At 47.7% G+C, this 26,232-nt stretch overlaps 1 protein-coding gene across 2 annotated transcripts; it reads left to right on the forward strand.

Annotated features, from left to right (window-relative positions):
- The first annotated feature begins 702 nt into the window (after positions 1-702).
- On the forward strand, positions 703-22,153 carry Anp32b (acidic nuclear phosphoprotein 32 family member B). 2 transcript variants are annotated; one of them, XM_021159969.2, is made up of 7 exons: positions 703-1,120; positions 9,900-10,049; positions 13,361-13,483; positions 18,182-18,410; positions 19,524-19,648; positions 20,870-20,939; positions 21,586-22,153. In XM_021159969.2, exons 1-7 carry the CDS (start codon positions 1,067-1,069, stop codon positions 21,651-21,653), a joined length of 819 nt encoding a protein of 272 aa, XP_021015628.1. In that variant the 5' UTR covers positions 703-1,066; the 3' UTR covers positions 21,654-22,153. The 2 variants fall into 2 exon arrangements, with proteins under 2 accessions (XP_021015628.1, XP_029332443.1); XM_029476583.1 differs by lacking the exon at positions 703-1,120 and adding an exon at positions 2,278-2,334 and having other exon boundaries at positions 21,586-22,023.
- The last annotated feature ends 4,079 nt before the right edge of the window (positions 22,154-26,232 follow it).

A 26,232-nucleotide genomic window follows, 5' to 3' on the forward strand; every position in this document is an offset into this window, starting at 1 on the left:
CATCTTCCAAGAGTGCCCCAAGAGATAAAAGTCAGAAGGTGGGGACTGAGGCGCTATTAAAATTACTAATGGTTTTCTTCACTAGTGGCTCACATGTTTAAAAATAGCGTTTATGTATAGTTGTTTTCTGTCTCCTTGGCTAGTTTGTAGTTTAAGTACTGATAAAGTTCTAAAGTACATTAAAAATTTTATTTTTAAAAACAAACACGAGCCAAGGGGAAAGTTTCCTGAACTGGGGATGCTCAGATGCGGCGTGGCTTGGGCAAAAGGCTGGAGCTGCCCCTGCTGATGTTGTAGTGCAGCTTCCTCGCAGGTACAACACGGCGGGGAAGCGAGCACAGCCTCACCAGGGTCCTCGATGGCACTTCTAACATCACTGGACCTAAAGGCAGCGAGGTCGGGCTATGGGCCTCAAACTGGGGGGCACAGGGTGAACCCCAAAGCCACAGCCTCTGAGGGAGCCCGAAGGCTCAGGCGAAATTGGGTCCGGGAGAGCCCGGAAGAAGGCGCGAGGAAGAGCCTGTCCGTCGACCTCCAGGGGAGCGCCGGTGGGGGTGGGGGCGGGGGTCCCGGCACCGGAAGGTCTTACATCAGCCAGCCCACGTGCGACCCGAGGGCCAGGAGGCGCGCGCGACCCGGGAGGCGGTGCCGCAGTCCGGGCTGAGCTTAAGGCGGGTCCCGCCCCGCCCTCCGTGCGCCTCCCCAGTCCGCGCTGCAACCCGGGCTCCCGAGCCGAGTGGCGCCGCGCAGGGCCGAGTGGAGCCGAGCAGCCGCCGCGTCGCGTCGCCGGTTTAAGCGCAGTGCGGGGCCTTGGCCGGGGGCGGCGGTAGTGAGGCCAGAGCCGCGCTCCAGCCCCCTTTTCCCTCCATGGTTTCTCTCCGCTCCCGCGAGTAACTTGGCTCCGGGGGCTCCGCTCGCCCGCTCGCCCGCACGCCGCCCGGGGACCACGCCGCCGCCTCCTCCAGCCGCCTCCCTCCGACGGCCCTCGCCGCGCAGGCCGGGTCGCCTCTCCCCCCTCCGCCCCCGCCGCGGAAAGTTAAGTTTGGAGAGGGGGGACGAGGGGAACATGGATATGAAGAGGAGGATCCACCTGGAGCTGAGGAACCGGACCCCGGCAGCCGTAAGCAGAACCCCTCGGGCGCCCGCGCCCCCCGATGACTTGCAAGTAATGGTGGCCACCTGCGGGCCACCGGGCTCCGGCCGCGGCGCGGGGAAGGCTCTGCTCGCAGCTCGGACGGGGACAGGGAAGGCGGGCGGAAGGCGCGGAGGGGGGAGCGAGCGCGCGGGCATTAACTCTTTGGCGCCCGCGGGCCCCCGCGGCCACGGGGAGGACGGCGGGTGGAGAAGCAAACTTTGAGCCGCTCGCCCGCCCGGTCCTCTCCCGGAGGGAGCGCTCGCGCGTGTGGCCGGCGGCGAGGGCGGGCGCGGGGGTTGTGTAACGCTGGGAGCCATGTTTGCAGCCTCCCGGGATGCGCGGCCGGGCGGAGGCCGGGCCTGCCGAGGCGCCGCGCCGCCGCCAGGCCCGCCGCGGGGCCCGGCCGGGTTCCATGCGCCCCGCGGCCGGCAGGGCCTCGCCGCCGAGGAGGGTGTTCGGGTCCCTGAGGGGGGCACGGAGCCCCCCTCGGGCGCGGCCTGGCGCGGATCGGGGGAGGGGCGGGCCTGGCGGCGGAGGTGGCGCAACCGCCGCCCCTCCCGAGGCCAAGTTTGAAAAAAGGATGCGCTTCCCGCCATTTTTTCAAGCCTAAAAAAATCCAACTTTGCCCCTCCTTTGCCCGGCTCGCCTTCGCCCTCGGCCTTGCCCACGCGGGCTCCCCGGGCCGGCCGGCCGGGCACCGTCACCGCCGCGGTGGCTTCGCCCTCCCCCGCGCCGCCGCCCGGGGCCTTGCCCGAGAGGGAGGCCGGCCCCTCGGTGTGGGCGGCCGGCGGCTCAGCGCGCCAGCCGGGGCGCGCCACAGCGCCATGTTGGCGGGCGCCGTCTTCCTCCGCCGGGTGAGCCGGCCGCCCTCGCGCTGCCTGTCGGTCCCCGGGCTGCCCCCGCCCGGCGGGGCTCGGCTCCGCGCGCACTGGAAGCGCGGCGCTCGGCCACCGCCGCCGCCGCCTCGTCCCCGTCCCCTCGCGGGCGCCCTCCCCCTTCTTAAAAGGGCAACGGTGGCCGACGCGGGGCTCGGGCGGCCTGGGCCCCGCACGTGCTCCACGCGGCGGCCTCTGCGGCCGGCCGTGCGCAGGCCGCGGGCCCGACGCCGCTCTCGTGCGCCGCGGCGCGCGTGGGCTCGACCCTGGGCCCACGAGGTCGAGCGGGCCGGGCAGCCCCGCGGCCTGGGCTGGCGCCCGCAGGTGACTATAGCTAACAAGTTGGGAACTTGTGGCGGTGGCGTGCCCGAGGCTTTGTGTTTGGAAAGGCCTGCCACAGGCCTTGAGGTCGGCCCCGCCGAAGTGTGGGGCGGTCCCTGAGGACTGATTGGGTGGTGTCCCTGTTCCCGGGGCCCTGAGCATTTCACCGGCACGTGTCCCTTCCATCCCTCCTCCGTCAGACATTTTGTGCCCACCACGTGCTGGGAAATTGAGTTGTTAGACCATCTTCTTCCTTGAACTTGAAACGATGAGTTCATGCCTTGAGCTTTTCACTCCAGTCAGCCACAAAAAATCAATAGAGTAGGAAGTAACTAAATTTAGGTAAAGTACCCATTTTCTCCTTAAACCCCCTTGACAAAGTCTGGCCAGAGCCATGGAATTAGACGTGAATTAGGGACTACACTTTTAAAGCGCCCACAAGCAACAAGTGGTTGATGGAGAAAGCACTGGGCCCCCGTGGTCTCTTGAACCACTGATTTAATACGTTTTCAGCTTACAGTGTGACAGGGCCCGACAAACATGCGGAAACGAGTGTCCCCTGCCCTCCTGGTCCTCGGACTTGGGGGGGAGGGCACTCTGCCTCCTTTTTGTACCTTGGCAGGTTAGGGGTCCTTGGGTAAATGCCCTTTTGAGATAGCCACCCAAGAGTATGAGGATGTGGAGGGCAAGCTACTTAGAGGGAGCCAGGTAGATGCTTATTTAGAAAAAAACTTTGAACCCCAAACTGGAGGATTTGAAGGGAAAATTGCTGCAGGTTTTTGTTTTTTATTTGAGACAGGGTCTTTCAAGCAGTACAAAGTCTGTGCTGACTTCTAACTTGCTATCCCTCTGCCCTAGCCTCCTGAGTACTGGTACCATCACACCTGGAAATTTGGGGGGGGGGGTCTTGTGTTTTGCATGCAGTGTCATAGGCAAGTGAGAAGTGGTGCTCTGATCCAGTACTCAGGAGGCAGAGGCAGGCAGATCTCAGAAGGTATGAGGCCAGCCAGGTCCTGCAGTGTGTCCTTGCCTCTCTTCGTATGCTGTAATAGCCTAAAACACACTGCAGAAACCTTTGGTACTTACAACTGATAGGTTGAGTGAGCCTTGGGACACTACAGACTTGTGGGGGTACTGGAAAGTTCTGTCTCCATAAGAGTGGAGATTTGATATTTAAATACACATTGGTGCCTTAAAAACCTAAGTGGGTTGTATGCGCTATGGTGTTCTTCTAAGGCTTGGGCACATCCTGGTAACATTTCTATACCGGCTGGTGGTTTCCTCCTAAGTTCATAGGCCTGAGATAAGCTCAGGTTCATATGCTGCACCTGTTACTGGTGAACATTGGCGTGCTCTTTTCTTTAGGGGAGACTTTGAAATACTTAATTCAAATTTTTTCAAAGTCCTGACCAGCTCTTGCAGCAGTGAGTTTTCACAGTAGGGGAAATGGCAGAAAATGACATCACACCAAAAAAGCAAAAGTAAATGCCATTTCAAAGATTTTTATGGGCAAGAATAGAGTTTTGGGGGTGCTAGAGATTGAACCAAGGGCATATGTTCTATCAATAACCTTCCAGTCTTATCCTTTAGTAACTTTAGTTTATGGAAAATACCATACACTGGATGGGGATGTCTCCGTGGTAGACCTGACTCAGTATTGTATGAGGCCATTGGTTCATTTCAGGGTTTGCGGATTAGCGCAGTAATAGATCGTTAGCCTTGTAAGCTTGAGGCCCTGGGTTCAGTCCTTGGCTCCAGGGGCACCTGGAGGGTTCACTGAGGATAAATTGAACATACTATGTATGCCACAAAAATTGCTGGCACACAGTAGCAAGATGTAACCTCAGGCATCTGCTGTGAGGTTCTCGGCTACCCATTGTACACAGACTGCTGTTGTCTGTGCCCTCTTCATCCTGCAGCACTGACAGCAAGCCTTCAAGCCAGCCGTCTTCTGGTTTCCTTCAGTTAGGAAACCAAGTAGTTTCTTATTGGAGTGTGTTGTTTTGTTTTGTTTTTAATTCTGCCCCTCCCCACCCTCCTGTGTAACCTTGATATGCTGTGTGCTTGCACTGCTCTTTAGTCTGTCTTTCCACCCAGTTCACTGGGGGAAACAGACCTCCTTAGCTGTCTTTTTTTTTTTCCTCCTGTTGTGGCCCCCACCCCAGCTTTTGACATCTGTTGTTTAGTGTGATATAATTCTGAGCTCGATGGAATATTCTAATTGGTTGCATAGCAACTAATTGGGGTTGTTTTCTTTTGTACAATAATACATCTTTAGAGAAAAGTAGATGGAGACAAGCAAAAAAGGTTGATAAAGATACACAGCATAAACTTAACCTTATGTCTGTGCATTTTGGTAGTGTTAGTCTATATATAAAATTGCTTAATTTCTTACTTTTCCTTGGACCATGTTATAAATGTGTACTAGCTGGCTGCTTTAAAGAGGAGCCCGGGTGATTGCCTTTATCTGTTACTTAATATTTTATATCAAATGGCTTTCCAGATTGTTCTTTTATCTGCCCTTAGGGCACAGGCATTTTCTTCTTCTGGGGTGGAGTGCCTTCTCAACTTTTCTGCCACCCAAACACATTGAGGGACTGCTACTGTATGAGCCTAATGTGCTTATTGTTGTTTATCTTTGGATTTTAACTCTTTAATTGCATATGTGCATGTGGAAGTCAGTACACAACTTGTGGGAATTAGGTCTCTCCTCCATGTGGGTCTCAGATAGTTAGGCTTGGCAGCAAACATTCCTGCTGCTAAGTCCTGTTGTCTTGGCTCTCCTAGAAGCTGCTGTGTAGAGCGGCCTTTTCTTAAACTCAAATTCACCTGCTCCTGCCACGATCCCTGACTCAGTCTCATTTTGTAGCTGGGGATGGATGGCCTTTAGCTTCCCATATTCCTTTCCCCTTCCAAATTCTGAGATCAGAGGTCAGCATTACCTGGGGGCTTAGCATGGTAAGCAAGCGCTCTTCTGACTGAGTGAGTGCCTTTCCCAGCCCCTTTCTTGTTTTATTTTTCAGACAGAGTTTGTTTTCTTTAGCCCTGGCTGTCCTGGAAGTCTTAACTAGGGATCCTCCTGGCTCTGCCTCTCGAGTACTAGGTTTATAGGTGTGTGCCATCGTGACTGACTAGCCTTGTCACTTTATTGTGGCTTTGGGATTGAACCCATGGCTCCCAGCATGCTAGGTTAGCAAGACACTCAGCTCTACCCCCTGCCCTTGAATTCTTCATTTTTGAAATTAAGAAATGATGTGTGTCCTGCTAAGTTCTTGGTCAGAGGACAACTGAGAGAATCTTAATCTCTTCTGTGTGAGTTTGCGTTTTGGGGTATTTAGTGTAGAGCAGTTTCTTTCATAAAACAGGTTTCTTTAGTACACTGCAGAGACAAGCAGGCATGGCAGTAACAGCACTGTTTACTTAGTACTTTTCTAATTAGAAGGACTGGACATTAGCCTTTTGTGTGTGGCACAGGGCTGGAATTCCAGCACTAGGTAGGATTGCCATGTGAAGATAGTGGTGTAGACAGAGGCTGATGATGGACTTTGCAAATCTCAGAACCAATCTCCAGTGACACACTTCCTCCAACAAGGGCCTACCTGCCTCTTAATCCTCAAGTAGTGGCCACTCAGGTGACCAAGCATTAAAATACGTAAGCCTGTTTGAGTCTTTATACTCAAACCACTACGACCCAAAATGATATTTTTCTGTGCCTTTCTCTTCTCCTAGGACAAGTACGTAATTGGGGAAGATTGCCAACCCTGACCATAGGTAAAATTGGTTATTTCCCAGTGAAGGAAATGAAGAGAGGAAGGAATGGAACTAAAAAAGGGTTGGAGTGGAAGAAAGACTTAGTGTGGAAAAGTGCCGATTATTTGGCATTATAACTAGAAACTCCAGTGCACGAGTTACAGGAAAGCTGGTGGGGCACCTTTCATCCCAGCACTGGGAAAGGCAATGGGGCTGCACAGCGGGACTCTGTCCTAAAAATACAATAATAATTACACAGCAAGTGTTCATATCCCAGGCAGGCATCAGGCTGTAGCTGAGGCTGTCCCTGAACTCAGATCTGCTGCCTTCACATGCAGAGCCTTAGCATTTCAAGCCTGGGTGTGAGGCACTGTGCTGTTTGGTTTTAGTTCTTGAACATTTGAGATGAATCAAATTCCATTGGAGAATGACCAATGAGGAGAGTAAATTTGTTCCATCTTTGAGCAGGTTACCTTGCTGCATCTTGGGCTTCAGAGCTCTGTAGTTTACATACACAGATGTACAGATTGGGGGCAGCTTCCCTTTATTATTTGTGTATGTCTGCATGCCTGCCACATGTACTAAGGTGCCTGCAGAGGCCAAAAGAGGATGTTGGATCCCCTGGAGCTGAAATTAGAAGCAATTGTAAGCTACTGGATGCTGGACTCAGTGGAGTAGCAAGTGCTTTTAAACTTGAGCCATCTCCCTAGGCGTATATTTTTTGTTTTCTTCAAGACTGTCTCATGAACTGAGGTTTATCTAGAACTTGTGCCTACCCCACCCGTCTCTGTGTCTGTCCTAAGATGACTGACACGTATTCCTGCCGTGCCTTACTTAATGCCTCTTTCTGAGATGATCTGGAGAACCTGGCCTGCTCCACACGCTCAGGCTCTGAGCCTGAGCCTTCACAGACGTGAAGGCAGCCAGCCAGGGGCACGGAAGGCCTTTCTCTGAATGCAACTCTAAGGCTTGGCCTGATGTGGCAACTCCAACTGACTCATCTGGACGTTTCTGGAAGTCAGGGACCTGTCTTTTTTTAGCCATACTACCCCTGCTTAAAATCAAAAGTCTCAGGGTTTTATTGCTGGGAGGAGACACCATGACCACAGCAACTCTCTTATGAAGGAAAGATTTAAAGCTTACAATACAGACGTTTAGTCTATTATTGGTATTCATGGCTAGAAACATGGTGGCATGCAGGCAGACTTGGTGCTGGAGAAGGAGCTGAGGGTTGATTTGTAGGCAGCAAGTATTGATTAAGACACTGGCCGTGGGCAGGCTTGAGCATCTGAGCCCTCAACCACCTCTTCCCTCCTCCACCCCAGTGACACCACAAAGCTACACCCACTCTAACGAGGCTTCTCCTAATTAATAGTCTACTCCCTTGGGCCAAGCATCCAAAGACATGAGTTTATGGGAGGCATTCCTATTCAAACTAACACAGTGAATTTTTCCTGAGCTTCTCCTTCATTTTGGAACATAGCCCACACCAGTGCTTGGGTAGGGTGCACCTTCACCAAGAAGTTCAGTGTCATTTCCAACTCATTTCATTTTAGTTATAAATTTTAAAAAATTATGTATGATGAGCAAGGGTCATGCATGTGCCACAGTGTACATGTCAGGCCAGTTGTATAGTCAGTTTTCTGCTGTATTTTTATACGAGGGATCAAACTTAAAGCACAGTAGTGCTTTCCCATGGAACAATCTTACAGGTTCTTTGCCATGACAGAAAGGCTTGTTGAAGTCTGTTTTACCTCACAAGTGAGACATCACATGCTTGACTGTGTCCCAGGTCATCTTATTTTCAAAGGTTTACTTTGTAGTTGAGGCTGACCTGGAACTGACTCTCCACTAAGCTCACAAGCCTTCAGCTTTCAGCCCTCCGCCTCAGACTCCTGAGTGCTGGGATTACAGGTGTCTTGTCACCATGCCCACCTTGTTCTTGGTGTTTAAAATGAAGTTCTTAGCTAGGCAGAACTAGCTTCAGTTCCAGCAGTTGGGAGACAGAGGCAGACAGCTCTCTTGAGTTCCAGGACAGCCAGGCTACACAGAGAAGCCCTGTCTTGGGAGTATTTTTAGCTTTGGGCACCTTGCCTGTCTTTCTTAATTGCCCCGAGTTCCATCCATGATGCTTTTTCTAGGAATACCAGGTTCCTGCTTCTTCCTCTTCCTTGGTGACTCACAAACACCATTGAAACTCAGGTCTGTGTCTCTAAATCTTGTGTGTGTGTCCCTCCTGTGGTATTCATTGTTTCACCTCAAAATGCAGTTCTTTATTACCTTGTAGGTTCCCATTTCTCTAAACCAAAACCTAAAACCTCCCTTTAACATCCATATCCAATGCCAGACTCAGCCCTGTATGTTGTCAGCCACTTTAGGCCCTTTCTTCCCCAGTTTCCTCTTTATAATCTCCATTTTGCTATTTGCCTTAGCAAATGCATTTTAGCCCATATTTGAGTGTCCTGTGTTGCTTGCCATAATAGGGTTTCTTTGTATAGCAGCAATATTGCCCCCCCCACCACCCCCCCAGACAGGGTTTCTGTGTGTAGCCCTGGCTGTCCTGGAACTCACTTTGTAGACTAGGCTGGCCTCAAACTCAGAAGTCCACCTGCCTCTGCCTCCCAAGTGCTGGGATTAAAGGTGTGCGCCACCACGCCCAGCAATATTGGCTTTAAGTGTATTAAACTCCTGAATCTGCCCAGCGATGGAGCTGCCATAGTATTTTGTCCGCCTTCCATCTCCAATGGAAGTTTCTTATTACCCCTCACAGTAGGTACACTGGAATCTTAGCAATTTCAAGTATCAAGGAAAAAATTTTTATCCCAATCTGAGAGGCAGTGTGCCATACTTTTTAATTCCTCCCCACTTACTTTGGACATATTAGTGTCATATCTTATATTTTAATTTTATTGTTACACAAAAAATGAAAATCATCTTAGCTGGGCATGGTTGTGTGTGTCTGCAGTGCCAGCACACAGAAGGCAGAGGCAGTTGGATCTCTTGAGTCAAGACAAGGCAAACGTCTACATCTCAGAATTGTAGGTCAGCCTTAGTAAGACTTTCTTTAAAACAAAACAGAACAGACGAGATCTGAAACTGGAGAGTACAGGTGTAAAAATCCTTACCAGGATTTATTTGTGACTTTTTCTTTTGAAATGGCAAGGAAAAGCCAGGCATGATGGTGGATGCCTTTAATCCCAGGACTTAAGAGGCAGAGAAAGGCAGGGGGATGTCTGTGAGTTCGGGGGCAGCCTGGTCCACATAGTCCCAGGAAACCAAGGGCTTTGTATAGAGACCCTATCTCAAAACAAGACAAACAAAACGGCAGGAGACTTTATTGGAACTCGGAGTGATGGTAGTGAGCTCAGTCACCCTGCTTGTCAAGCAGCAGGCTCATTGCTCAGGTGCCTGGGTGCCTTACATGACTGAAGTAAAGTGTTCATCTCCCTGTGGCCATGCCCTTCCTGGGCTTAAAGCAGGAAAGAAAGCCCCTTCAAAGCACAGGAATATGGAAGGGAAGGGATAGGTTCATGTATGCTCTGAGAACTAGGGTTCCTCTTTGCTCTTGGTGCGATATGGAGACTATGCCTCCCTGCGCGTGCACGCACATGAATGGTGATCTTTGAGTCGTGATACTATGTATGCTGAGGCTACAAGGCTAGCCATGCTTTTTGTATTGGTAGCTGATCCTACTCTTACATAAATGTTATTCTTGAGTTTGGAAGTTTTACAGGATTGAATTTAAGAGTTTTTTTTGTTTTTGTTGGTTTCTGTTACAGTTTTTAAAGCTTCTTCCTGTTTTTGTTTGTTACCCACAGGTTCGAGAACTTGTCTTGGACAATTGCAAAGCAATGGATGGAAAAATTGAGGGGTTAACAGATGAATTTGTGAACTTAGAGTTCCTCAGTTTAATAAGTGTAGGCTTGTTTTCAGTTTCAGACCTCCCGAAGCTACCTAAATTGAAAAAGGTAAGTTTTCTTTAATTTTTTAAGAAAATGATTGAGAAGGAGAAATGTACGATTTTTGTCTGTGTGGTGTAAGCACATGTGTTTTAGTGGCCCACGACACTGAGATTTGGGGGGGCTACCTTTCTTCCTAAGGTGGCTCAGCTTCATTTTCATCACTGGTGGCTACACTTGACCTGCAGTGTTTTCCTAAGGTGGCTCAGCTTCATTCTCATCACTGGTGGCTACACTTGACCTGCAGTGTTTTGGAAATAATGCTTTATTATGAGAGAGAGTTGCTTTATAAATAATTGGTTAGTTATCAAAAGCTTTATTTTGTTAGCTACTTTTTGTGCTTAGGCTATGTTCAGGAGACACAAGAGCCTCTCACTTTCTGTGCTTTAATTTGTATGCTGATGAGAAGGAAAGTGAAGACTGACTGTGGGGTGTGCATGTGGTACCCTCCAAAGGCATCAGATGAGGGGGTGAAGTTAACAGGCAGTTTACAACTGCCCCCATGGGTAGTGAAAATCAAACCCATCTTCTGCAAGGACAGAAAGTGCTCTTGACTGCTGAGCCATCTCTAGCTAGTCCTGTCATGAAATTCTTAATAACTAGTTTGAAATGTGTTATGATTGACTAGAAAGAGCTGTGTAAGAAAGCCTGCTACAGGCCAAATCTGGTGGTATCTGCCTGTAATCCAGCTCTTAGGCAGAAACAGGTTTTTTCTTACCGTTCTGATAAATCAACAGTTCATTTGGGCACAGTTGTCATCTCTCCCAGTGGGGAGGTTTGATGGAGGCAGTGGCACACCTGGCATGGTAGATGGAGCGACTGCAGTGTGTGCAGTTAGAAGAGACATGAACACTAGTAATGTCATAAATAGACTCTTGTGTTTTGGTTCAGCCTGGCCTCCAGTCCATGGGGTTGAGCCGCATGTGTTCAGAGTGCTCTTCCCTCCCTCAGTTGGCCCTCTTTGGAAACACACAGCAGTGTATCCCTAGCTAAGTCCAGATACATCAAGTTCACAGTGAGATTAAGCACCACAATGGCTGTATTGAATTTTTCTCAAATGTTGGATTCTTTGAGACAAGGTCTCACTGTCTGACTAGTGTAAACTGGAACATGGTCCCTGCTTCTTTTAGCCTCCCAAGTCCTGAGGTTGCAAGTTTGCACCACTATACTGGGCTTTTTCTGAACAATTTAAACACTGACCACTCATAGGGCTAATGAGAAGGTGATCATAATTAAAAGGCAGATTGAATGTTCTCACAGCTGGTAAGGACTCTATGTTCTTACTACCTCAGAGTACAAGCTCTTCATAAGAAACAAATACTAAAAATTTTTGATTATATAAATGGTTTTAAAGTTCTCTGTTAGTAAGTGCTTTAGTGTATTGCCTTGCTGTCTTTTCCTATAGAGAGATGTGATATTCTAGCTACATGGTCTAATAAACACAGAAAGGTGGTTTCTGCTATTATGGTTTCTAAAAATCACGAGATTCGGTTTTTGGATCTTTATTAATCATAGACAAGCAGGACTTTTTGTGTGTTTGCTTTCTTTTTAAGATTTACTTGGTGGGTGGGGTAAAACCACAGCATTTATGGCTGTCAGAGAACAACTTGGGATTCCATTCTCCTGGAGACTGGTTGCCAGGCTTGTGGCGTGCCTTTATTTATAGACCCATCTCTCGTCTGCCCTCCTAGGCTAGCATTCTAAAATCGTGGCCATTGCTTCTGTAGCAGAGTATTCTATAGCATGCTAAAGAATTTATTCATGAAGCAGTGTTGTGTGTTTAGTTGCCCTATTTGATGTTTTTGTTGCTTTTTGGGATGTTTTGACTTGTGTGTTAGGGGTTGAACGTACAAGTCAGAAGAGTCTAGATAAGCAGTCTACCACTGAGCCATATTCCCAGCTCTTTGTACCCTTTTAAACTTTGAGACAAGGTCTCTCTCAGTTGCATAGAATGGCATGCTACCTTGGCCTCTTGGGTTGGTTGTCACCATGCCAGCCATGTGAAGTTCCCACCTGTAGCATACTAGGCATATATGCAGTATAGTGAGTAGAGCCAGGGCTTTTTAAGTGTGCCGTCAACACAGGCTCTCTACAAGGCTTTGTTCATAGACCTGTCAGCCTGTAAAATGGGAGGACGATCCTACCAGCTCAGTTTGTTGTAAGAGCAAGTGAGATAAATGGGCTCTGAAAATTGACAGGCGCTCAAGCTCTAGCAAATTGGAACACTTGTATGGTCTAAGGGTTGTTTTGTTTAATTAATATACATGTACTGGGGGTGGGGGCTAGGAAGCCAAAAGGGGACATTGTATTACCTGGATTGTGAGTGACCCAACATGGGTGCTAGGAACTGAACTCTTGTCTTCTGGAAGAACAACACCTGATGTAGACAGCTGAGTTCTATGGCCTGAGTGTTCAGCTGCAAAAGGAGGAGCTTGATTTACATAGTCTCCCCCTTCTTGTACCCTAAGACCCTGGTAATCTTGTGAGCATACCATTGCATGTGTGACTTAGCTGCAGCTGAGAAACTAAGTAGCTTACTGTGAAAGCTAGCGCCAGCTTACAGAAGCAGCAGTTTCTGGAGAGCGAGCCGCATTTACAGACTCTGGGCCTTGCACAGGGAATCCGATGCCCTCTTCTGGCCTTCACAGCCACTGCATACACATGGTGTGTATATATTTAGCACACATAACAAAATTTTTAAAAAACAAAACAAATTACCATCTTTTGGCATATCTGCCTAATTCATCCCAAATGTTTCTGGGATGTATAAACTTCATAATTTGGGGGCTGGTGAGATGGCTCAGTGGGTAAGAGCACCTGACTGCTCTTCCGAAGGTCTGGAGTTCAAATCCCAGCAACCACATGGTGGCTCACAACCATCTGTAACAAGATCTGACACCCTCTTCTGGAGTGTCTGAAGACAGCTACAGTGTACTTACATATAATAATAATAATAATAATAATAATAATAATAATAATAATAATAAATAAATCTTTAAAAGAAAACTTCATAATTTGGATTTAATCAAATAAAATAATGTTTATAACCTGATAGAAACAGGGCTTCTGGGAGAGGGGGTGTCTACCCAGGCTGCATGTGTAGAAATCAAGAGAACAACTAGGAGAGTCTCGGGTTTCCACCAGGTGGGTGCCAGGGCTGAACTTGATCCGTCAGTCTTGGCGGCAGGTGTCTTTACCTGAGGGGTCACTTCACCAGCTCTTGTAGAACTTTGCTGCTACTGTTTGCTTTTATTGGAAGAATTTTCTTTTTACCTTAATTCAGTAGTAAGTGATTCTCTGTTTGTCTGTGTTTCCTTTAGCTTGAGCTCAGTGAAAATAGAATCTTCGGAGGTCTGGACAGACTAGCAGAAGAACTTCCAAGCCTCACACATCTGAACCTAAGTGGCAATAACCTGAAAGATATCAGCACCTTGGAGCCGTTGGTGAGTGGTTGGGAATTTAGAGTGGGTTGTCGTCATCTCATTGTCATATTTCCGGTGGGAGAAATGGTGGAGAAGAATAGTTATCTGGGAAAGTGCTGGCCTCCTCCTCTTCATAGAGTGGCTTTTAAAGTCTCCAGTGTATTCCTGGGCCTTTGCTCTCCTGACTGAAACTGATGTGTCATGCATGGAGAGTTTTATGGTTATCTTAGCTTTAAGCATGTCTGCTAATTTTTTCTATTAGACTAGCCAGGCTAATCTCTACTGTAACATAACAGTCTGTCTTGGGTTACATTTCTGAGCTGTAAGTAGGGCAGTTTGAGGCACAAAGGGTCTCGTGGTTGGTGATCTTAGACTTACCTACATCACTATTTTGGGTAGAGACACCTTCCTCAGTCTTATTGTAGGTAAATTAAAGAGACCAAATCTTAAGTGCCTTTTGGGTTGTAAGTGTGATATATGAATGACCCTCAGCAAACTGAACCGAGAGGGCTTTATTCCTTGCCTTACTTAAGTGCTTAGAGGACAGTCAAGAAGTAGATTGTTTGTAAATGGGAACTGTTGGAAGGAGAGCGGGCTCAGCAGTGTGGAAGCTCTGGAGGCACAGGTTAATGCAGGGGAAGACAGGCGCAGGCACGACGTGTGTGCTAGACAGCTACCTGCTGGGCTAGAATATGAAAATACAGGCCTTCGCCTCACTGCAAGAACGCTCAGTTGGGGCTGTGGGTTTGATTCAGTTAGCAGGATGCTTACTCAGAATGCATGGAAGTCCTGGGTCCCATAACTCACATTGCCACATGCCTGCTCATCCACCACAGGTAGCCAGTGTGAGGCTAGCCTTGACTTTGATTGTACAAACCCTGTCAAGCATCTGTTGATGCGGGAGGAAGACAGATTGTGGTTTCTTTCAGTGACGATGTCCTGGTAGAATTAAAGTTGTCTCCTTGTCCCTCTCAGCAATTAAAAATGTTGAAGGGGTTTTAATCTTGCTGGGTTCCTTATGTATGCATCTTTGTGTTTGAGCCTCCATTTGGTGTAGATGTTGAACCTGTTTCTTTTCTTTTTCTTTAAGAATTATTTATTTTGTATATATGAATACACCATAGCTGCTTTCAGACACCCCAGAAGAGGGCATAAGATCCCATTACAGATGGTTGTGAGCCCCATGTGGTTGCTGGGAATTGAACTCAAGACCTTTGGAAGAGCAGTCAGTGCACTTACCCACTGAGCCATCTCTCCAGCCCATTGAACCTTTGTTCTGCAGATCTTTTTTTCTTCTGTACATCTCGACATGCTCACTCTCCCTCACTTTTACTAGTTTCATTCTTTCTGTGTAGAGCAGCCTATTTCCAAGTTAAAAATATATGCACTGCAATCTGCTATGTCCAGGGAGATTTAATAATATTTGTTCATTGTAGACTTGTAGCCCAGAGAATAAAGAATGGCTGTCCTGTTTAGAGAGGAAACTGAATTTAGAGAGCTTAAATAATTATTTCGATTAATATCAGGATCAAGCTCAAATTCACTTAATTTTCTATTGCCTTTGGGATGTGTTTGTACATGTAAATTGACTCGATACCTACATTTCAGTAAAATGGAATTCCCTTAGGAATATTCATACTAACACTCCCTGGTCTCTGCCAAGCCTCTTTTTATTGCTGGGTGGAAGTTAACTTAAATCTGGGCTACTCCAAGCTGAAGAACAGCATCCCCGACACAGGTGTGTGTGTGTATGGGCGGGTGTGTTAAACAGAGGGCCCGAGAGGAGCTTTCCTTGCTGGATAGCCAGCAGCTCCTGATTCTCTTGAGATCTGAGTCCTCTGGGAAGCCAGGGTCAGTGCTCCAGCCCTGAAGTGAGCACAGAGGACTACTCTGCAGGCAGGCAGGCGTTGTTTGCTTGAGTGTTCCTGATCTATACTCTAACAGATTAACCTCAAGACAGTGAGGAGGAGAAGTAATTTTTGTTGTATGCTTGTAGCAGGTGTACATAATTCCTATAGTAGTTGTTGGAAAGGTCCCCATGAAGTGGATAGAAACAGTATGTTCCTTGTTTTACATTAGAAGCTAAGGCTTGGGTGACACTGACACCATGTGGCAGAGCTACCATGCTTCGTGCACATCAGGCTGCTTAGAACAGCGTGAGCCTGTGCAGTGATGGCGCACACCTGGAAGCTTAGCACTGGGAGGCAGAGAATCTTTTGTGTTCAGGGTCAGCCTGGTCCACAGACCTAGCTAGTTCCAGGACTGCCAGGGATACACAGAGAAAAACCTGTCTTGCAGAAGACAAAAAGAAAAGCCTGAGCTAGGTTGGTCATCTGGTTCTCACCTGTAGCGATGATGAAGGGGGAGATTCTAGGCCCAGGGTTGACTTCTGAACGGTTTAGAGTGGGGAGACACCATCTTCATCCTCATCACCACACATCGTGAGCACTGCCTTGAGCCCAGTCTTGACAGTCCATGCAATGATTGTGAATGCCTCTGCTTGCTACAGGGACATTAACGAGAGACAAAGAAGGCAGCAGTTCAAACTTCCTGGGACACCTTTTTTAAGAGACCTGGGCCATCCAAACCATCCCCCAAAGCCCTTCTAAATTCTAAGAAGGCAAGCAAAATTATTGTTAATAAAATGTTTAATGTTTATTATGGCTAGCCTATTAGTTTAGGCCAAGTTTCCAGCATGGTACAGTTGTTAAGTTTTTAGCGGTGTTTACACATTACATCGGGATCCTGTATAATCTGTGTTCTGAGCCTGTTGGCCTATAAGTTCAACTTTACTGCTTTAAACAATCGCAGAATGTGGGGGTTTGTTGTTGTGACCTTGCTTTTATTTCATTTCCTACCATACTGTTTGGCATATTCAAATTATTTGATAATGGTGTTTTGTCAAGAAGTAAGCAAACATCTAACGTTTCTGGGACAGCCTCGATGGCCCTAAACAGTACATTAAGTGATGCCCCAGTTCATTTAGTGAACAAGTTTTAGTCAGTCCAGAGATGGTGGTGTATGCTGTCCTGCCAGCTTCCTGAAAGGCCAAAGCAAGAGAACTGAGTCAGAGGGCAGTCTACAAAGGCTACGTGCTGAGACATACACTTCAGGAGGAGGAGAGGAGTACATTAGAATAATAGGAAGCTGCTTATATTTATTTTCTGGTGTGTCTTACTGGGTAATAGATCTTGAGATGGGGTTGGGGGAGGTTTACCAGTTCTGGGCTGCCTAGGCAGCAAAGAAAGGATCTATCTCCAACAGAAAGCTAGTGACTAACCTGCGCTGATTATTTGGGGTGGTATTACAGCATTTTTTTCCTCTTTGGCAAGAAATCATACCTGAGTTTCTAAGGTCAGAAACCTAATCTGAAAGTTGCCTGATAGAGAATCAGCCACCCCTAGAACTGGCAGGGCTGGGCCTGGCCTGCCAGCCTTGAGACAGCAGGGACCTGGCCATTGGAAACACATTATGGACAGACTCTTATGATTGTACATTGTATGTTCAGGTGGGTATGACATCTGCCTGTAACCCTGCTGCTGGGCCCTCCCTGGTTCTGTGTTCTACTCTAAGAATACAACTTTCGTGAGCCCTTTCCTGATTAAGGGATGGAGATACTTGTAAAAGGGCCAGCAGCCCTTTCCTTGAAGGGTCAGCTAGTGAGACTATGACGCTTTGTGGACCCTAGTCTGTATCACAGCTGCTGTCAGTACAGCCAAGGAGGAGCTGCGAGTGATAGATGGACAGATGAACGTTGTATGGCAGTAGAAGTTTATTTTAGCTGGGCATGGTGGTGTCTTTGCTCCTATCGCTTGAGAGGCAGAGGCAAAGGCAGGAGAATCTCAGGGAGTATTAAAACATCCCTAAAATTTTAGTTTACAAAAGTAGCTAATGGTACACTTAGGCAGTCACTGGCTGCTGCCACACCTGGGGATTCTTTCAAAGCAGAGTTACAGAGGTGCCTCTGTCCTGAAAGCAACGTTTTGTTGCCTGCCTATTTATTATGGGTCGTGTGAACGTGGCAGTGAGTTTGCAAGTGAAATGTTACTGTTAGGTTTGTTAGAAGAGCTTTTTGAGTGAGGGATCTCATGTAGCTGAACATGACTCTGACCTCCTTCTAGCCTCCTGCATACTGAGGCCTGCACTGCCAGTTGTTGGTGTTGGGGGTCAGATCTCTGACTCTGCACAAGCACTCTACTAAATGAGCTACATCCCTGGCCCCCATATGATGGGTTTTGTTTAATTTTGGGAGAGCACCAAACTTAACGGGATGGTGCACTCTGGGCTTTCCGTGCTATTCTAGAACGTAGCAGGATGGTGTATATATAACAAGGCCTTTAAGTTTCCTTTAGAGAGTCTGGTAATGTTAACCTCTTCTAGAGATCTAAGACAGAGGAGTGTAGACTTTCTCTGTTCCTGAAATCTAAGCTCGTGTATACCCTTCTGCCCACGTCTCACGCCAGGTCTCATTTCATCTCTATGGGCGGGCTCTGTGTACATCTCATCTAGGTCACACTCCTAGTGCTACCAGGAAAAGACGGGAGCTAGAGCAGAAGGGGAACGTGGCTTGTTAGGAAGGCAATGCCAAACTGCAGAGTTTCCCCGTCTACAGGGATGACTAGCTAACCGGTAGGGAAGCCTAGAATTTTGCCTCTTGAAACTGGTTTGGTGATATGCTCCTTTTATTTAGGAATCGTGTTTTTTGGTTCTTCACTTTAGAAAAGGTTGGATTGTCTGAAAAGCCTGGATCTGTTTGGCTGTGAGGTCACTAACCGGAGTGATTACCGAGAAACTGTCTTCAGGCTCCTGCCCCAGCTGTCCTATCTGGATGGCTATGACCGAGAGGACCAGGAAGCGCCTGACTCAGATGTGGAGGTGGATAGTGTAGAGGAAGCCCCTGACTCAGATGGAGAGGTGGATGGTGTGGACAAAGAGGAAGAAGATGAAGGTGGGTAGACTGGGCATCCTTTGACCTGACTTCTGCTCTTCCACAGTCCTGCTCAGTGTCCTTGAGTGTGAGTGGGTATGCATGAGTGAGTGTGTGCATGCGTGCATGCATGAGTGTGTTTATAAACTCGACATTTAACCCTAAAATGCTCAAATGGTTTTATTAGCAAGTGGGTATTGTATATCTATTTGGTCAGTGGCTATTTCACACAAGCCACTAGAATCCTTTCTGTGCTTAAAGAGTTCATCATTTCCTTGTCTCCCTGGCTCTGCCTGCTGTCCTCCCAAGCTCAGTGTCTGAGCTACAAGCTTCAAGATATATTCTTAGTTGTGCGCTCTCGCTCTCTTCTCTCTCTCTCTCTCTCTCTCTCTCTCTCTCTCTCTCTCTCTCTCTCTTCCTCTTCCTCTCTTTCTTGCTTTCTTTATAAAAGCATGATCTCAAGCATACATGGAATTCATGGGAAGAGATGTGTTTCAGGTGTGTGTAGTGGCACACTTACAATCTCAGCACTCCAGAGATAGAGTTAGGTTCACAAGTTGAGCTGTTCTTATTAATCATAATTTTTTGAAAGCTTAGGTGTCTTTATTTATATTTTTGAGTGAGTTTGGGTAAAGTCTTAATTGAAAGCTAATCATTTGTGTTTGTTTTGATTTTTGAGACAGGGTTTCTCTGTGTAGCCCTGGCTGTCCTGAAACTCACTCTGTAGACCAGGCTGGCCTCAAACCCAGAATTCCACCTGCATCTACCTCCCAAGTGCTGGGGTAAAGGCGTGTACAATCACTGCCAAGCTTCCATGCCTTTACAAGATAGCAATGGCCAGGAACGCAAAGAAGGAAAATCATTGTTGGATGTTGTCTTACTTAGGGTTTTACTGATGTGAAGAGACACCGTGACCATGGCATGTATTAAAAGGAAAACGTTTAATTGGGGCTAGCTTATAGTGCAAAGGTTTAGTCCGTTTTTCAGGGTTTCTCTAACCTTGGCTGTCCCAGAACTCACCCTGTAAGAATAGCTGGCCTTGAACTCACAGAGATCCCCCTGCTTCTGCCTCCCAAGTGCTGGGATTGGTTATGCTCATCCTTAGTAACTTCTTTTTTTGGGGACTGTTTTTAGAAGGAGAGGATGAAGAGGAAGAGGAAGATGAGGATGGTGAGGAAGAAGAAGATGAAGACGAAGAGGATGAAGATGAAGATGAGGATGTAGAAGGAGAAGATGATGAAGATGAAGTCAGTGGGGAGGTGAATACAACTGTTTTCTTCCCTATCTGTGTAAAGACAAAAATGGGCATGGGTTAGAAAGGTGGGCAAAGGATGATGGTGGCAGCTTTTGTCTTCTTGAAATAAGGGATATATACTTACTGAGTGCTACCTGGATTCAGCACTCACCTCTGAGTTAACATTCACATTGCCAAAGAAAAGGGTGTTGTGTTCAAAGTACCGAGAACTGCTGAGTTGTGTGGTTCACAGCTAAATGGACTTCTGCCTCGAGAGAGCAGCTAAGTTTTGTGTAAGAAAAAGAATACATGCCTATAAGCAGGGAAGATCACCCACCACCTCAAGACCAGCCTGGAACTAGACTGTCTTCAAAACCATGTGCACAGGTTCCTGGGTTACATCTGTATCCTCTGTATAAAGTATATGACTACAGCGAGAAATATGTCCAAACCAGTCCTGAAATGTAAAATGGCAAAAACATGTGTTGCATTTTCCTTTTTTTCTTTTTTAAGCCAGAGCCTTGCAAGTCCTCTGTTCTTGGGCTACCTACTCTTTTAAGGTTTATTTAGTGTGTGTGCCTGTGCGTGTGTGCGCGCATTTATACACATGCACACCACATGCATGTCTGTCTGGTGGTCATTGAAGTCAGAAGAGCTTTGGATTTCCCTGGGGCTGGAGTTAGAGGTGGTTGTGGGCCACCAGACGGGTGCTGGCAGTCAAGCCTGCATCTTCTGGAAGAGTGTTGCAAGGCTCTTGACTGCAGAGCCCTCTGGCACTTTCTTTTTTTCTTTTTTTAGCTCATTAAAGAAGTTCAACCAGCATTTCTGAGCAGGAAAGTGTGTAAAAGAACAGCTTTTTCCCTAGTGTTTTGCTATAACTATTTGGAAGAATATTCCTCTTTGCATTTTCCTTTTTTTATGAGGAATTAGGGGCCTATGTGACCCAGGCTAGCCTTGAATTACTGATCCTCCTGTCCTCTGTATCCAATTGCTAGAATCACAGTTGTGAGATGTGACATCTGGTTTTGTTTGTACGGTGTGGTCTAATTCATGACACAGCCTACATGGAGACATAGGGAGGCGATTTTGTGAGTTAGTCTCTTTTGATTCTCTCTTTTCATCTCTGGCTTCCAGTGATCCATCTTAGGTCGCCAGGGTTTTGAAGCCTGTCTTTACTGGTTGAGGCATCTTGCTAGCCCACGTGTTTTAGCAGAACCTAATAATGTTAAGCAATTCTCTTGTTTAGGAGGAAGAATTTGGACACGATGGGGAAGTTGATGAAGATGAAGAAGATGAGGATGAAGATGAGGATGAAGGTGGGTGCGATGCATAGACTTTGGTTTCCTTCTCATTTAAAGTTAGATGGAAGTGCCCTCAAGGTAGAGTTTGGTTTTGGATCTTACTGTGTTGCTGGGCTTGTCTTAAACTCAGTGTTCCTGCCTTCCCTTCCAGAGTTCTGAGATTCATGGCTCTGTTAGACTTTGGTCACATTGGGCACATGAAGAGCCCTTGGCCACTCTGCTCTTCTGGGTACTGATGATCCAGCTCTGAGTTCAGCAGGCATAGAAGGCCAGGCCCATGTAGGAAACCTTCTTTATTGGAGCCATTTGACAGTGCCCATGTCTCATACTAAGCCTCATGGTGGTGTCCTGTTGATCTCTCAGAATAACTACTGTTAAAGCTATTCTGTTAATAGCATTCCTAGGGCTTTTAAGTCACTTGCCTAAGGTTCACTTGTGAAGGGTGTGGCTTAGAAACAGGCAGGGTAAGCAGAGTTGTTGCTGTGTATTAAAATCCTCAGTTTGCTAGCTGTGCCACTTGAGGTGCTACCATACCACCTGCCTCTCTGGCCCTGGTGTCCTACGCATATGGTGCCATGCAGCACATCATTAGTGGCTGCCTCGTTAGCAGGGTTAGCGGAGCCCTTCCTGTGTTCTTATGCTAGTTTGTTTTTCACTGCAGAGGAGGAAGAAAGTGGGAAGGGTGAAAAGAGAAAGAGAGAAACAGATGACGAAGGAGAAGATGATTAAGACCCGAAACAACCTGCAAGAAACAGAACTGTTGAGTATTGGTTGGACTGCTCATGGATTTGGTAGCTGTTTTAAAAAAGGTAGCTGTGATACAAGCCCCAGGACACCCCCACCCAAAGAGCCAAAGAATAGTTCCCGCGACATTCCGCCTTCCTCCGTTAGCCCCTTGGTAATCCACCACCAAGCCTGGGGACTTCGCCCCAACAAAATTGTAAACGTTGTTAGGTTTTCGTGTAAGACTCTTGCTGTATCGTGACAGCTGTGATTGGTGAGTTGACCGTCCTGGCTGCCAGTTACACTGCGATTGTAACAACATTTTTACTTTCTGTACAACAAGGAAAAGCTTTGTAAATAAAATCTTAACATTTTGGGTCTGTTTTCTCATGCTTTTCTTTTTTTTTTTCTTTCTTTTTTAAAAGATATTAGGACACTTTGTGTGATAACTGCCAAAACCGTATTTTCTAAGACTAAGCAAAATAAATGCATTACTCTTTGGTAAAGCCTAGTTGTACTCTCACATTTCTAAACAAGGCTCCTAACTAGCTTGTGCTGTGTCTGGTACAGAGGTGGGGGCGGTCTTTGGTATATTAGTGATGAGGAAAGGCAGAATCTTTGACCATCACTATTCGCACCCTCACTCTTAGTGACCCTGGAGAATAAGTAAGCTACTTCTTAAAAATGGTTTGGAATCTGAAATAGTGGCAGAGCACCTGCCTGCATGAATACGGCCCTGGGTCAGCTCCAGCATCAGAAAAAGTAATGCAGCAGTTGAGTATCTGGAACCCTTGCAAACCAGTACATGTGTTAAGGGGAAAGACCTTACCATGTGTTGACTTCTGGGTCCCTTGTAGTGTAAAGTTAAAGGGCTAAGGCCAGATGACTTGACAAGCCTCAGTATGGGTGACCCATGATCCCATGGACAGGAAATACTCTAGGTAAAAAAGTAGACCTCACCAAGACTGGAGACTGATGGCTGACCTGTCTTTGCCAACAGGCAGCAGGTCTTGTGATGAGCCCAGTCACTCTGAGGGTGGGCACGTGCTGTGGGCTTGGGGGAAGAGTGGTGGTCTGCAGTGTGTTAGAATGCTTGCTGCACAATCATGAGGACCAGAGTTGGGCTCCTACCACCCACATAACAAGCAGGGAGTCCTGCAAAAGTGCCTGTGACGGCAGCCCAGGGTATTAGATGCTCTCTCCTGGCCTGTGAACACAGGCTTCCCTCCCCACCACAACCTCAGGCACATAGTTTGCAAACCCTGTCAAATACCAAAACCAGAAACTGGGTGATTGTTTTAGAAGTTCATGCAACTTTCCAGTGTCTGTCCTAGGATGTGTCAGGCAGGCTCCTTAACTAGCAAGAAGTTAGCTTACAGAGAAAAGTCAGCCTTCAGTGTTCACAGTAATAAACGACAGGGCTGGAGAGATGGCTCAGTGGTTAGGAGAACTTGGAGAGGGCCAGTGTTGGGTTCCCAGCACCCATGTGATTGCTCACAACTGTCCCATGACTGCAGACACTAGGTACACAAGTGCATACAAGGCAGCATACACAAAATCTTTTAGAAACAGAATAGGGAGGGCCTGAGATAAGGGAGGGCCATGGCAAATAGGTGAGAGGTGATAGAATGGGGTTGATAACTTAAGATTTGACCAGGGACTTAGAATAGAGGGGTTGACAGGTGGTGCTGGGGACCAGGTTGGATCCTTGCTACTTGGTCAAGGCTTTCCGGCATTTACTGTGGTATTGGCTGCTTATGGCCATTCAGATATTAGTCATCCTTAAGCCAGGGCTTGGTTTCTGTCTTGATTTTCCTTTAAAACCAGGTCTACCAGAAGCCTCTTGATGTGATTGTATCTTGAATGAGACTTAAGGCGCAGCTACCCTTTGCTGAAGAAAGTCATGAAGTTCTAGGAAGGAAGTGTTATGAGGAAACCATCGTGGAGTGGCTTTTCTTCCAGCAGCTAGGAAATAGAAAGTCTCTGCTGGTTGGGAGCTGTGATGGCTAGCAGGCCTGGCTTGTTGCAGTAGGGCCCCTGGAGATCTAACTAATCGTGGGCGTGCTTGAGTAAAATGCCAGCAGAGGTGAGGAGATAACTGAGACCTGTTGGAAGGGCTTGGGTAAAAGGTCTGCTGTATACAAACCCTGTGTTCCTACCATGGCTGAACTGCTACAGGAATCCAGCCGCAGAGGGGTGATGTGTAGGGACTACAATCTTCCAGAGGATGGTGTAGATGCCCGCAACCCACATAATGATGACTCTTCAGGCTTGTACAATGAACAGCCATCTGTCAGCCCCCGACTCAGGCTTCTGGGTATGATGGAACCTTCTTTGGTATTCCTTCCTGTTGAGGTGTACCACCCTAGCATCACAAGGGCTGTACAGACTGACCAAACACTGCCCTTTTCTGTGACCTTCAGCTTTCCCATAGCCCTGTCAGGTTGTGCTGACATCAATTTTAATGAGGCTGATGATACTGCTGTGGTGATGGTTTGGAAAGGGAGTCAAGTTACCAGCCTGCTTCAAGGCTGCCAAGGAGTTGCAGGAAAACCAACATTGCAGTAAGCACGAAAGTCCTTCCCAGATCTGATGAAGGGATGGGAAGACTGGAGGTTGTTTTGCCATAGAGGAAGGGGCTTGAAGCCTGGGCGTCTGTGTGAGCACCGTCCTCCATCCAGTCTGCAGAAGCAAGGTCTCAGTGCCAGCGTGCTGAGTGTCGGACCCCTCAAACCACTTCCTCTTGAGCTAATAGATACTCCAGAGCTGTCCAGGACCCAGTGCAGACCATTCTGAATTCTGCCTGACCAGCAGTGGGGGGATTTCTAGTGCCCTTCCCACTCATCCAGAAGAGCAGCTAAGGGTTTGGGTTAGTGGGGGATATCACCTAAGCTTGAGTCTCACTGGGGAAAAAGGCAGATCAGAAGTGGGTGGCCAGAAGACAAGACCAGTCAAGGGCAGTGCTCTCCCCCAGCCTCCTCCACACTAACCCACCTGCACCTCCTCCTCACTGACCCAGGGTGAAAGAGAATTTAGCATCACCAGTTAAGTTCATTGTGCTTATCTGTTGGGATTCTGGGCATAAGTTAGCATGAACAGGATATTCTTTAACAAGTTGGCGAACAGGAGAAGGTGACTGGATTCTTGAGAATAATTTTAGCCTACCATTTCCCTGTAAACAATTAGTGAATCCTATTTGAGGTGCTGAACCAGGATTTTCAAGGTAGCCACCCGGCCAGAGATGGCTAACTGATCAAAGATTCCAACTCAGCACTCCATAATCCACACTGCTATTTGTTGCTTGGGCTCCTGGCTTCTGGGTCAATTCTTTTTGTTTTGTTTTGGAGACTGGGTTTCTCTCTGTAGCCCTGGCTATCCTGGAACGTACTTTGTAGAGCAGGCTGGTCTTGAACTCACAGAGATCTCCTGCCTCTGCCTCCTGAGTGCTGAGATCACAGGTGTGTGCTGTCATGCTTGGCTCTGACTCAGTTCTGATGAGAAAGTTCTAGGGCTTTTTGTAATTAATGAATGAGGATGGACTTATGTTGCCACACTTTCAGATTTTGGCTCATAATCTTTACTCTGTTGACACAGGGCCCTGGTGAACCTTAAGTGAAGGCCAGGGGACTGTGTGATGAAGGCTCCTCGCCTCACGAGGGGCTAGCAAGACCTTGGTTCCAAAAGCTAAGGACTGGGAGAACAGGTGACGTCTGTGGCACTGGAGCCATGGGCCACTCAGGATGTGATTCAGTAGAAATACTGCTTGGACTGCCACCCTTCCTTGAGGTGGCCTGCAGAGGCACCTTGATGAACTCTGTTCTTCATCTGTAAAGTGGGGCTGTCCTTGGTGAGCCAGTGTGTTGACAGAGCTATATACCTAAGGGGCACTGTGGAGAAGGGCTGGGGACAGTTCTTCCAAGGGACTTTTGTTGGTAACAGCCAAGGTTTGGACATGTTCAGCCCTTAGTTTGTTGTTTGTTGAGGCAGGGTTCCTCTGGGTAACCCTGGCTGACCGGGAACTCACTTTGGAGACCAGGCTGGCCTCGAACGTAACAGAGATCTGCCTGCCTCTGCCTCCCGAGTGCTGGGATTAGCCTCTTCTGTTTTTAAATGGGGCCTGGCTATGTTGCTCTCGACAGTCCTCCAGCCTTGGCTTCCTGAGTAGCTCGGACTACAGGTGCATGCCTCTCCTTGCCTTGAGTCCTATCTTTGATGATGACAGTGAGTGAGGATGGTCCCTGATGTGTCTGTCCATGGCGTGCTATGGTTTACAGAGCTCTTTCAGACGGATTATCTGTTGTATGGAGATAGTGTGGGATTCTCACCTTCCAGATGAGGGAATTAAAGCTCACAGAGACCTCTGCACGGTCCCAGCACAGAACAAGGGCAAAGGCTCTGTCTACTTGGTGCCATTTCCAGGGAGAAACCAGTGTGTGTGTATGTCTGTATGTCTCAGTGTCTGTGTCAGTCTCTGTGTCAGTGTCCTGACACGGAGCCCCACCACACATGCTCCTGGCCTCCCTTTCCAGCCATTCCTTCTGCCATCTGCTTCCTCAGATCCTGTGTGTGTGTGTGTGGGGGGGGG

The sequence above is a fragment of the Mus caroli genome, chromosome 4 (assembly GCF_900094665.2).
Source record: "Mus caroli chromosome 4, CAROLI_EIJ_v1.1, whole genome shotgun sequence".
Lineage (NCBI taxonomy): Eukaryota > Metazoa > Chordata > Mammalia > Rodentia > Muridae > Mus > Mus caroli.